Source organism: Agelaius phoeniceus, chromosome 6 (assembly GCF_051311805.1).
Source record: "Agelaius phoeniceus isolate bAgePho1 chromosome 6, bAgePho1.hap1, whole genome shotgun sequence".
NCBI classification, from domain to species: domain Eukaryota; kingdom Metazoa; phylum Chordata; class Aves; order Passeriformes; family Icteridae; genus Agelaius; species Agelaius phoeniceus.
The window spans coordinates 15,140,990-15,153,913 of NC_135270.1; the positions used below are offsets into that span (position 1 = coordinate 15,140,990).

Here is a 12,924-nt window from a genome sequence, read left to right on the forward strand (position 1 = left end):
CGTGGAGGTGGGGCAGGGCTGGAGTGCATTTAAATTTGTGTTTCTATCGTGTGACTTGAAAGTCCTTCAATAAACACTGTGTGTGTAGATGCTACAGTTGAATGTAAGGCATGCCTCTTAGTGATATGTATCTGTGAGTGCTTAAAGGAATGTAAGAATAACAGATCTTTGGTGTTTTTCAGATGTCAAGTTTAAGCTTCTGTCCCGTTCTACGTGTGAATGGCGTTATGATGCCTGCACAAGCCCTTGCTTCAAGACATGCAGGGACCCTTTGGGAAAAAATTGTCAGACTGTACCAAAGTACGTGTCTGTATTTTCATGGAGATGTGTGTAATTTAGGCAAGGCAATTAAGCACAGTAATAGGAATATGAGGGCCCAAGTGTACACTTAATGTATCAGGACTGTATTCTTGGGTAAGGAGGTAAGAGAAAGAGGAAAGGAATGGAACAAAACCTGCTGCTGTAGCCACATAAACATGACATTTCAGCCTTTAGTGTACTGTCTGGTTCTGGAATGACTGCTATATTTGTAACTTTCATTTTGGGAGTATTAGAGAGCATTAATGGAGAGAGGTTATCACAACTTTGTTTCAAACAGTTGTGCCCTTGCTTTTCCATTATGTCATTGCAACAGCTATATCTGGCCTTGCTTTTTCCTGTGAAGTGAAATTTGTGCTAAATCTCGTAAAACTGACACACAGACTTTGACATATAAAAATATTGGGTATTTCTTATAGCAATAGTGTTCACTCTTGAACCTGTGACTGTTCATTTCAAAAGCTGAGTGTCACAGAGTTCATGCTTTCCCTTAGATATGAGTGGAAGTCATGGCAATGACATTTTGAAGGAGTGCACTGAGGTGTACCAGGCTGTCTGCTTATACATACTTCATATATAGATTCTTTTCCTGAAATTGAATGCTTGATCGAGAAGATACTATTTGACTAGTTAACACCAATTGTTTTTCTTTTAGAGTGGAAGGATGCATCCCTGCCTGTCCTCTCAACATGTTGCTGGATGAAATCACTCAAAGATGCGTGTATTTTGAAGACTGTATGTCTGAAAACTTATATATATATATATATATATATAATATATTAGACTTAGCTTAATAATTAATTAGTTCTTCAGTCATAATTTTAAATAGCAGTGCCTGCATTTGTGTAACCGTGACCTTAGTTATGTGAACCTTCAGCTCACTAAACATACATTTTAGTTAAAATAATTTAGTTCCTCAAAAATATGAGACCAATTTTAAACTAAGAAAGATGTTCTTTCTTCATAAAACTTTTCAGAAGCACTGGATGTCACATAAATGACTTAATGAATTTATTTTTAAATTTGTCTGTGAGTTTTAGAAGTTTTAAGTCTATTGAAAACATCAGTTATACGATTTAAGCTAGAACTCTGCTGGCTCCGTCACTATAATTATTCATGAATTTCAGGCACTTCTCTTGTGTCTGATTTCAGGCATTGAACCTGCAGATGACAGCCCACCTTTGCTTCTCAGCATTCAAACCCCAGCAGTTCCACATTTAACACCAAGTGCAAGTTTGGCAGTGATCAGTGAAGAGGTAACTTCATTTTCTGTGCCTGAAGCAAAGGACGGGGAAACAACACTTGCTACAAAATTGCAGCTCACAGCAACTACAGAGAAACTGGAAATTTTGGCTATTACATCCAACAAAACGCTTCCAGCTGTAACTTTATTGCCAACTATTTCTTCACAGTCAACAGAAATGACATCTGGGAGAAGCACTACAGCAATGACTGGGACAACAAAATCTAATGTTAGCTTGTCTGCTTCTGTTGACATTTCTCCTTTGTTCCCCTCTGCTGTCAGTTCAGAAACTTCCACAAGGATACAGCTGATCAGTAGTGGCTCCACGAAACTGCTGAGGGCTACAGAACCTCAGACAGCAACTGCTACACATGCAGTCCCCACAAGAACAGAAACAGAGAGCAAACCAATTGCTACTTCTGTTTTTACTGGGGCACCACTTCTACATAGAACAACAGAAATGCCAGTCAAAACTAAAATAATGGAGTTATCAGAAATGGCCACAAGAACACTTCCCACGAAAGAAGCACAAGTAAGACCAGAAGGACTTAGAACATTTCCACCCACTTCATTTGAATCAATAACAGAAAAAACTACTGCATATAAGCCCCAGCTTTCTACATCATCTCTGGAAGTGCCTTCATATACACCCCCATTAAACTTAACAGGAGCTTCAGAAGGGACAAAAATAAGCATAGAACAGTCTTTTACCACAGCAGCTAATGTTACAGTGACATCATTTGCTCCTATGCTCACTACTTCATCTTTGTTAAAGCCAGTGTCTTCAGCAGCAACAGGAGCAGCAGCTGTTTTAACCAGACAGAGTGAGAGGACTACATTTTCACCAACATCCATGCCACCTGTTTCAGTAGGAAAGACAACTACAGAACCTCCTCTTGGAATGGTTCAACACCTGACTGGCACTCCAGAGGTTCTTTTCACTACAACTCTAGGTCCAAAGACAACGACTCTACAAACCCAAGAGAGGCCATCAGAAACAACTTTGTTATCATTTGCAACTCATAAAAAGGAAATCCCAAAAATAACATCTCATGTGGAGCATAAGTCAAGTTCCTATTTCCTTCCCTATTCACCACATCCTAGTTCTAGTACTGAAAAATCCTTCGTTCTTTCTACAAAGAGGCCTGCACTGTCTGCTCCTATTCCTGCTTCTCCAGCTTCAGGTGAATTAAAAAAAACATTTAAAACTGTTTCAACTACAGGATATCACTTGCACAAGGTTCTAAACACAACTGAGTTCCTGACTACATTATACACTAAATACCCTGTCATGGCAGAGACTAGCAGTGTGACTCCTTTGTCAGTTAAGGTAACATCCAAAATAACATCCCCTCTTGAAATAGCAACAAAGTCAACTTTGTTTTCTGGAAAAATATCTACTGAATACGAGTCAGCTCTGGTTTCAAGTACAGTGAAGACAAGCAGTCCAGCATATTCAGGTAGTGTTACAACATCAGCAATGAAAGCCAAGGAAACCACCACAGCACCTTTTGTAGCTACAGAAAGAGAATCACCTCAAAGAACATCCATCACTGCATCTCCGCTTGATCTCCTTAGTGGGACTGAAACCACATTGTTGACAACACTGCCTGGTAAATCACAAGTAGAAAGTATTACTACCATCTCTACTGGAAAGCCATCTGCTTTGTCTTTTCCACCATCAGGTTCTGTAATTTCTTTAACCATTTCTCTTCCTTCACTACCCTCAGATCGAAAAGAAACATCGCTGACAACTCTCAGTCCTATGAGTACATCCAATGCAATAACCTCTTTATATCCTAGAACAACTATACAAAAATCTTTGTTAACAGAAAAGACCTCTCCAGTCCCAACATTCTCTATTTTATCTTCTATATTAGATCAATCAAGTTCAATAACAACAGTACCAGATGAAAAATCGCTAGTGAATGTCACTGATGCCACATTCTCCACAACCTCTGAATTCAGCAGTCAGGTCATAACAACCAAAAAAATAATGACAGGCAAAGAAAAATCCTCTCTGTCCCCTTCTGTTGAACTTCCAGTAACAAAGCCTTCTCACACTTTCTCCACCTCTCAGTATCTAGGAGATAAATTAGTTTCTTCACCTTTAACACAACAGCTACCAGAAGTAATAACAACCACACCTAAATATTTAGTAGAAACTAAAATGATTCCTACAGCATTAAAACCTGCAGTCCAAAGTGTGACAGAAGCAGTGAAAATTCCAGCAGCTGCAGCTCAGCCATCCCTGCCTCCACCTTCAGCAGGCCCCTTCTCCTTGCAGACATCTTCAGGAGCTGTGGTACAGACCACAAGGACCACTGTTACACCTTCTTCTACTCAGAAGACTACAGAACTTGGCCATCAGACCTCTGAACCTTCATTGACAAGCCAAGTTCACCAGTATCCTGCAGAATCTCTAAAAAAATCCACTGGTCAGCCACAACCTGTCTTTAGCACAACTGAAGCTACAGTAGAACTGACTTCCTTAAAGACCTCACTATCTGAAGGCTCTCATTCAAGCATGTTACCTACCGCAGTAGGTCCTACCAAAGTTATTTTACCAACTGAAAAATATTTGCATTTAACTGATGCGGTTACACAGCCACTTGTATCAAGAACTTCTGTTTTGCAGCCTACAGTCCCAGCTAGAGCAACAGCTGACTTGATTTTTGACAGCAAATTTCCCCCTTTCTCACCAGAAATGCTTGACACTTCCTCTTCTTCAGCAACAATTAAAAAAGAACTGTTTCCTTCATTTTCCACTCAAAAGACAGCTACAGATCTAAAATTCACACATCAGACCTTGTTTACTAAATCCCTTGAGTCAAGACAAACACTTGAAGCATCACCTTCATCGGATTCTCAGTCAACCTCTTCAGTGGTTTTGTCACCATTGACAGAAGGTCCTGTGGCTTTGGGCCCCACATCAAGGGAAAGTGGTACAGAGGGAACTGTGGTGTTGCCTAAGCAGGTCCCACCTTCAGCCACCACCTCCAGTTCCATGACCCTGCCAAAGACAGCCTTGTCCACTGAGGCCCATTCCTCAGTGGCAGCTTCAGCCTCTCCAGCGATAAGCAGTGGTGGGCACAACCTCAGTGCTGCATCAGCAGCAGTCACAGAGCCCATCTCCAGCTCTCCTTCTGCTACTTCAGAAGCAAAAGGAGCCATGCCCCTTGACACTGTGAAGCCTGAAGAGTCAGAATTAACAACAGGATTCCAGTCTGTCCTTACTCAGGGTGCTACTGTTACACCTCAAACGTTTTACCCTTTGTATTTCACAAACACAACTTCAGTTCTGTCCACTGCACGTTCACCTGCTGAATCAAAAGTGTATTCTTCTGTAGCTCCATCCTCAGTCAGTACTACTCAGACTTCAAAATTTGAAATAACATCTGAGATGCAGACACCTTCTGTGAGTTCACTGCTAATGTTACCTGATCATCCAAATGACACAGCAGCTCCATCAGTTTCCTCATTTACTTCATCTACCAAAACACTTCGTGGCTTGACTACAACATTTTCTGATGGACTGACAATAGCTGAAGCCACGGCAGGAGCTGCAGCATCACCTTTTATGTTGCCTCGAGAAACAGCAACTCTTCAAACTTGTACAGTGAGTAGATACAAATAATTACCTGCCTGCTTTGGAACATGCTTAGTTACTTCTACACACTGATTAAAATATAAAATTGTGAGCCATGCCTTGATCTTCAGGATTTAAAGTACCTGTATCAAACAAGGGAGCCTGATTTTATTATCTATTATATCTTAAACCTTGGATAATTTCATGATGCATATTTTTTTTTTTTTAATGTTCTATTACGCTGGGTTTCAGGCCTCAGTTTTCTGAGTGTGACTGTTACAAGAATGGGGTTTTTGACAAAAAAAGGTGATTCATACTGTCCAGTGTCAGTGTTTTGTGCCGTTGCCCTCTTTAAAGCACATCTTTCCAGACACCCCTGTTACCATTCCTGCTTGTTTCCTTCCATATTTTCCCTTCTCAACTTTTTTCATTGTAAAGTTAAAAATTCAGTATTGCTGTTCTCAACTTTATTACTGGACAACAGTGTTAATAGTCAGATTTTCAAAGGTGCTCATTGCTTGTAGCTTCCATCAGCATCATGGGGACCAATAAGTATTCAGTGCCTGAAGAATGTGAATCCTTTTTTCAACAAAACTTATACAATATTATGTAACTAACTTGGTATGAATGGTAACCTCTGTCTTTTATTGAATCTGCCTTAGCCAATCACAGAGAGTGAGTGCATAAAACACATTTGCTTGGATGGACAGCTGATCCAGGTTAATAAGTCACAGAACTGCCCATACAATGCTACTCAACCCAGCTGTGGAGTTTTAGGATTTGCTACTCAAACAAATGGTGACAAATGCTGCCCAAAGTGGGAATGTGCATGTAAGTTTTAATTCTTCAGTACTTTTGAAGTGCATTCAGGTAACAGTTTAATGCATGTGTAAGAAAGGTAAGAACTGACACTTCTATACCATAGCATAGAAGTAAAAGATGCACATTTTTTGGGTTACTCATTGTTGAAGGAAATTTATAAGTGTAGTTTTATATTCGGGGAAATAAAATAAAAATGCTCTTTTAACATACTCAGCATTCTGTATCTGCAGTGGATATGTTTAGCTCTGACTTAGACACATCTTATCATTTCTGTAATCAGGGGACACCTAATCAATACAGATTTTTTTGGGTTCATTTTTTAACTACTTCAGCATGAAAAGATTTCCTAGACTGCTAACTACTCCTGTTAGTGGTCTGAGCACTCTGTTGGCAATTGGACTTCTGCTTAGGCTTTAGAGTTTGAAATTACTTGGAGTAGAACTCCGAGCCCACTGAAACACAAAAGCTTTAGCAATAAGACTCGGGAAAAATGAAACTTAGGAATAAGACTACAGGGGATCTATGGATCTGGTATGATCTGCTGTTACTCGTGATTTTTTTTTTTAGTTTGGGGTTTCTAAAAATTGCAAACCTTTGTTGGCAAGAACTGTAAGGAAATAGCTGATTGCAGAGGTCTGCAGGTTGCCCCTCCTAAAATATACAGAATTTGATTCTGCTGTCCATTTACAAAGATGCACCAGTATCGAATTTGTGCTGCATATATGAACCTCTTAGTAAGCTAGTTCATCTTATGAAATTTATCTTCATATGTTGTAAGATTTACTGGAATTCTAAAATAAGTTAGAAAATACATTTACTTTTTTTTTTTCCTTAGGTCGTTGCACCATTTTCTCTGATCTGAGCATTGTAACCTATGATGGAAATCATTTGGCTTTATTCAAAGAAGCATCCTACATTGTTAGTCAAACTCCAGATGAAACTATAACCATCCATGTCCTTGACTGTAGAATGGTAACTAACATTTATCAGCTAACAAAAGGTGTTTGGTACTGCTAATAAGATGTATCTGAAAGGCAAGAGCATAATAATACTTTATATCATTGCTGTTATTCACTTCTGTGCAATATCTATGATTTGTGCTTGCATTTCACAATACTTGTGAATTGTATAACACTCTAACTCCTGACTATAAATACATAGTTCCTTGTGAAACAGCTGGAAGATGAGAGGTGGGTCCATGTTATCCTGTGGTATGTGTAATATGGACAAGGTGAAGGGAGATCAAGTGGATTTGCATCATTAGTCACTTCTCGAGTGCTGCCTTATTACCAATATCACCACAGTTGTACCAGTGTACCACCAGTCTCTTTCAATGCAGGATTTTCATCTATTTTCATATGGAAAACGTGGGCTGGAAACACCCATCTTCAGAGCCATACAAGACTGTAGGAATGCCAGACTGAATGGGACCAGCCTGTGCATTCCAAGTTTCTGACACAGGAGTGAGAGAGAAAGCCTAATGGGGATCCTGTCTGATGGGATCAGTATGGGTTGGCTTTTGTCAGGAAAAGTTCATTTCTTGTGAGCCTTTTCAAAACTCCTCTTAACTCCAGTCTCTCCTGTGAAGGCTAGGTCATTTGATGTCTCCATAGATGTCCATTGCAAAGTTTGGTTCCAGGTTTCACCCAATGGAAGTTAATTTCAGAAGCTCAATATGAATGATATGGAGAGTATGTGTTTGTGATGATCAGATTTGTTTTCCTCTTGTATTCAATATCTTCTGTTTTATTCACCCTCATGTAGCTCAGGAAGTATGCATTTGTTCCTGATCCATTACTTCTGTGCTGTACATATCCTACAGAGTCATCATTCCCAGTCTCATCCTTGGAGACCTTCAGATATGTAGTTTGTGGGAATTTTTTTTGTCCAAACAGCTAGTCCACCATTTTTTTTCCCCTCAAAACCTGAATTTCTGTTTTAATTCCAAGATTGAATGATACAGCACAGTTTCTGGAAACAATGACATCATAGTGTTTTGTTTATTTATCCCGAGAAACTCTGTAGTCATGACTTGAAACTGCAATCACCAATGGTTTTCTCTCTTAATAGCATAATCTCCCAAAACCCTAAATGTCCTAGTACCTAAAACCAGTAGGCCAGCAATGTATTCAGATTTTGCACATCATGGCTATGGGTGATGCATTTTTGTTTTCTCCACAGAGTAATTCAAATTCAACTTCTTTGTGCCTGGCAATGTTGAACCTAACTTATGTATCAAATCAAATTATTATCAATCGTTTAAGCAGAAAAGTAAGTATTCTGAGGGGTTTTATCTTCCTTTAGGCAACACCTTATTTCAGCAGTCAGCTGCCTCCTCATGTGGATACTGAGGAGTAGAGCAGAACACCATGGGTTATATGATTAATAGTTACAATTTTGTAATTAAGTAAATTTCTCTTGGTAAATTCAAAGAGCCAAACTGTGATCCAAGGGCAGTTAACGAGGTAAGACTTAGAGTAAGGCACATAAATTGTTATTGTATAACAATACATAAATTGTACTTTTGGTACCTGTATTACCTTTATGGAGGAAAGCCTGACTGCTGCTGAAATTACTGAGGACTTAGATTCCTAAGCTGTCAAAAATCTGGCCTCAGTTCCTCTTCCAGACCATTAACTTCTCTTCTGTGTGTTGTTTAGATAACAGTAAATTCAAGATCTGCTTGGCCTACTGTTAGAAAATATGGATACAAAGTTGAAGATTCAGGCTTCAAATATGCAGTTGAGACCCCAACAAAAATCAGAATTCAGTGGTTTCACAACACAGGTGTGATGATTATTGAGTTGAATAATACAAGAGAACCAAGAGCTTTGGGCCTATGTGGTAAGTATAGACCAGTGCAAGAAATAAAGAATTTCAGGTGCTTTGCTAGGGAGACACATTTTCCTAATTATATAAATTATTTATTGCAGGGTCTGTCCCAAAAATGTATTGCAGATCACTGCAAATTTTAAGATACTGTTAGAATTAATCTATTATTAATTTTGTTTATTGTTGAAATTATATCCTTTCATCACTATTTGCCCACAGTGTTGCTTCTGTTTGAACCACAGGCATGATTGCAGTTACCAAACCCAAATAAGTAAGACAGATCTAATCCATGATTTCAAATACAGTCATTTACAGATTTAGGGTTTGATAGCCATCTGATAGGAAGTGGTACATGTTATTTTCAGTTTTTAAGGGTTAGAGTTCCCAGGAAATGTAAACTTCAGAGAATTAATATTAGTTTAACTGTTGGAGAAAATGCTTTAGAGGGAATTTCTTAATTATGTTGCACTGTGTTAGGTCTGTTATACGCACTGCACTGTTAGGTCTGCACTGTTAGGCCTGTGTTCCCCTGCTTTATTTTTTTGTAAAAAGTACAGCCTTGAATAGGCTGATGGTGTTACAGCTTTTGCAAGTATGTATTTGCTGATATAAATCCCCACTTTGGTAGCTGCATCTGTAAATTTATCTGTAAATTTACACTGTAAATTGAAGCTGGAAATCAGGATTAAGGAGATCATATAATTACAGTGGATATCTTTCCAGTTTCAGAAAGGGCAAATGCCTGTAGCTCAGTATCAAATACCAGGAATAGCTCAGTCCAGTTTCCAGTCCTGCTGACAGAAATGTGCTTCTCACAAAGAGAGTTTGAATTGATGCCATTTTGAAATTTGATTGTTATCTCTTATTTGCCCTAACCTCTGTTTTCGGTATTGTTCTCACTCTGTTTGGCTAATTTGTATTGTAATTAGATAAAACAGGAAAAAGACAAGACAGTGGATATTTATAATAAGCCTGATTCAAGTTATCCAGAGAATCTCTTTTGCCTTTACCTGTTTGTTTACTGTGTAGGGAGGATTGGGAACATTACATTCCTGGTTTACAAGGCATTTTGACTAGATGTCAACATATTTCTGTGGATGGTGTTGCAAGTACAACTTCTTCAGGGAATGTGCTCTATGTTTCTGGTGTTCACCTCTGACTGGGAGGCTCTCTGCATAAGTCTGCCTGCACAGTGCTGCCTGGTGCCACTTACTGAGCCTGCCTCAAATGAGCTTGCTGTACTGCATCTTTTCAGGGTGAATTAGTCCAGCCTAAACTCCTTTCTGTGCTTTCTGTGTTAGTGCAAGTAGGAGCAGCATGCTTTCTCAGCAGCATTCTTTCATCTTTTAGCTGAACTGCTGTATTGGTAGGTCTTGATTTCTCAGCTTCATGGAAATGCTAAAAACTGAGAAGACCATTAGAGGTTTGTAGCACAAGCATCCTGTGGAAGGATCCAGAAACAACAGTGTCTTTTACAGTGCAAGGATTGGGCAAATGTGGCAGCTGTTGAAGAGCTGGGATGGGACATGAGGGATGTGGGAGGGGAACATGGACATTTCTATAGCAAAACTGGTGATAAAGATTTAAAGCATGTCAGTTCTAGTTGCAACCGGATCCTGCCAAGAAAAATGTGGAGTTTTAGTTTTGCTGTTTTAAATCTCCTTGTCAATGTGTAAGAAGTGAGAAAAGATGTCCCTAACTTGACAGTAATCCTTTGAAGTCTTTCAGACCCATCATGTTCTTCCTGTCTGTGTTGCAAATACAGACTCAAAAGGTCCAATTATACACAGTTTGGAAAGCTGTTTTACTCTCTGAAGGTCTGTTGCTGTGTCACTGATTGTCATCAAGAATTGCTAAAAATGTTAAAACAGACCAGTTTTTTAGAAAGGGGTGGAATCTACAAATAGTGTTTTGAACAGATGAAGAATTAGGATCATTCTTGTGGAGCCAACAGAAGAAAACACTCTTAGAAGCCTGATACAAAAGTCTCAGAAACTGATTAGGAAGACAGAATGGGGGACTGATCCATCATTCTGCTTTTTTCTACTTGCTGGTTTTTAAAGGATATTCTAAGGAGACTGCTGCAATACATGAATGTCCTTTGCTGACCACAGTCACCGTCCATGTTAAGTTGCTCCTTTTGCTCCAAAGTGTTTCAAAATTTCTTACTATTTTAGTTAAAACAGAAAGAAAAATATGATGCTGCCTTCTGGTATCACATAAGCATCCTGATATTTTATGGTTGTTTCCTTTTCTGAAAACATTTACAATTTTAACTTTTTGCTATACATGGAGGTGCTTTGCAACCTTTTTTAAAATGCATTTTTGTTTAGAGTTTGTGCAGCTTAGGAGCAAACTTCCAGCTTCTTAGCTGGGCTCTCTGAGCAGCTCTTTGATATGCAGTTGATTTCCTTTCAGAGATGCATCTTTATTTTTGCTTTCCTTCATTTTTCTGATTTTTGTGTATTTTGATCCTAACCAAGATATTTACACCTGTTGTAGGTTGTGATGATTTTGAAAAGATGTTTACTTTCTTGAATATACCACTTCAAACATATTTCACATGTGTTAACCTGCTTTTTTTGTTTTTTTTCCCCTTCTGGTAATTCATAGGGTTTTGTGATAGAAGCTCGGAAAATGACTTGATGCTTCCCAACAGGACAGTTTTAAGCCAAAGCAGTTCACCCTCGACTTTTATAGACAGCTGGCAAGTGCCAGACACGTTAAAGTATGTTGGAGAAGACAGGCATCAGGAAACTAATTGCTCAGTCATGGACTGCTCAGAGTGCTTAAGAATGGTGTTGAACCAGACCTTCAGCAGCTGTCACCCTTATGTATGTTAACTATTTCAAAGCTTACATTTTGAGAGAGCTGCAGTTCAGATATAATTTTGTATACTTGGTAATTTCACTAATGTGAGGCTGCATGCAACCATGTCTGTTGAATGAAATGTATATATTTGTGTGTGCTTGCAGTTGCAAGGTAAAAGCAATTGAAGAGTATGGCAGCTTGATAGGAGAGTTGCAATAAACAATATGCAGAATTTCACCTCTGTTAGTTTTGACATACCATGTAATTCATAAACCAGTCACTGATAATTCAACTGTATCAATAAGATGTAGAAAAACATAAAATAATTTAGGATTTAATTAATCCTTAAGCCTTCAGTAATTTAAAAAGTCCAAAATTGCAATAGGTAATCTGAGAACCTGCATTCTCAAAGGCCCTAGAGACAGAGTTCCAGCTTGGAGATGTGAGAGGGCAGAACAGACCCTTGAAATCAAGCCTAAAGCAAATAACAGACTCCTGGTGTACAAATAAATTATTTGTGGACATATGAGTACATTTACCATTTGACCTTTTATATACAGCTAATTTTGATGAAGAGGAGACCAAAAATAGGTAAAAATGTACACGTAAGAAGGAACAAAGTAATAGTGTCTTCTACTAGAAAAAACTGTATTACCTCTTGCCATGGCACTTATAACAGATGAAATGAAGGAGTATAATCATGTCAATGTTCAGGAAGTTTTACTTTTAAATACTAGTGAGTTATCTTTGTACACTAATGAAGGCTTACCATGAGCCAAGAACTCTTGACTTCTTTGTAGTGGATATTTTTAAAGGTCAGGCTTTCCTAGCCAGCATAGCCTCTATGAAGTTGCCATCTCTGTTTTTTTTTTTTCTTTGTTAGATTCCACCTGAGCAATTCTGTGATATATGGGCTCAAGACACTGAGTACATTCAAAATCCATGTGTTTCACTAGCTGCCTATGTGGCAATGTGCAACAAATTCAATATTTGCATAGAGTGGAGGAGCTCTGATTACTGCCGTGAGTATTCTGCATGTATGCCCACCTCTGTTTTTAGACAAAATTTACCTAATTTAAGAGTTATAATAAAGTTGAGAATACCAATGCTTCTTGAGTCTTCTTCTGTACTTTGATGCTGCTGCAGAAAGCTGTGCCTTTGGAGATGGGATTAGGGAAATGAAACACCTTTGAGATTAGATGGAGCATAACGGGTAAAACCTGAGATCTTGATGCATCCTGGCAGCAGAATTCTCCCACAGCCACACTAAAATGTAAGGCCAGATGGGATCTGTAGCTGGATCACAGCA

The 12,924-nt window shown here is 38.7% G+C and overlaps 1 protein-coding gene across 1 annotated transcript in view; it reads left to right on the forward strand.

Moving 5' to 3' along the window:
• Nucleotides 1-12,924, forward strand: part of OTOG (otogelin) — a 92,997-nt gene that overhangs the window by 63,895 nt on the left and 16,178 nt on the right. Inside the window, exons 34-42 of the mRNA XM_054635073.2 lie at nt 183-300; nt 974-1,053; nt 1,471-5,180; nt 5,813-5,981; nt 6,808-6,944; nt 8,154-8,243; nt 8,633-8,816; nt 11,418-11,638; nt 12,499-12,637. Coding sequence (XP_054491048.2) covers nt 183-300; nt 974-1,053; nt 1,471-5,180; nt 5,813-5,981; nt 6,808-6,944; nt 8,154-8,243; nt 8,633-8,816; nt 11,418-11,638; nt 12,499-12,637 — 4,848 coding nt within the window. The remainder of the gene's footprint in view (nt 1-182; nt 301-973; nt 1,054-1,470; nt 5,181-5,812; nt 5,982-6,807; nt 6,945-8,153; nt 8,244-8,632; nt 8,817-11,417; nt 11,639-12,498; nt 12,638-12,924) is intronic.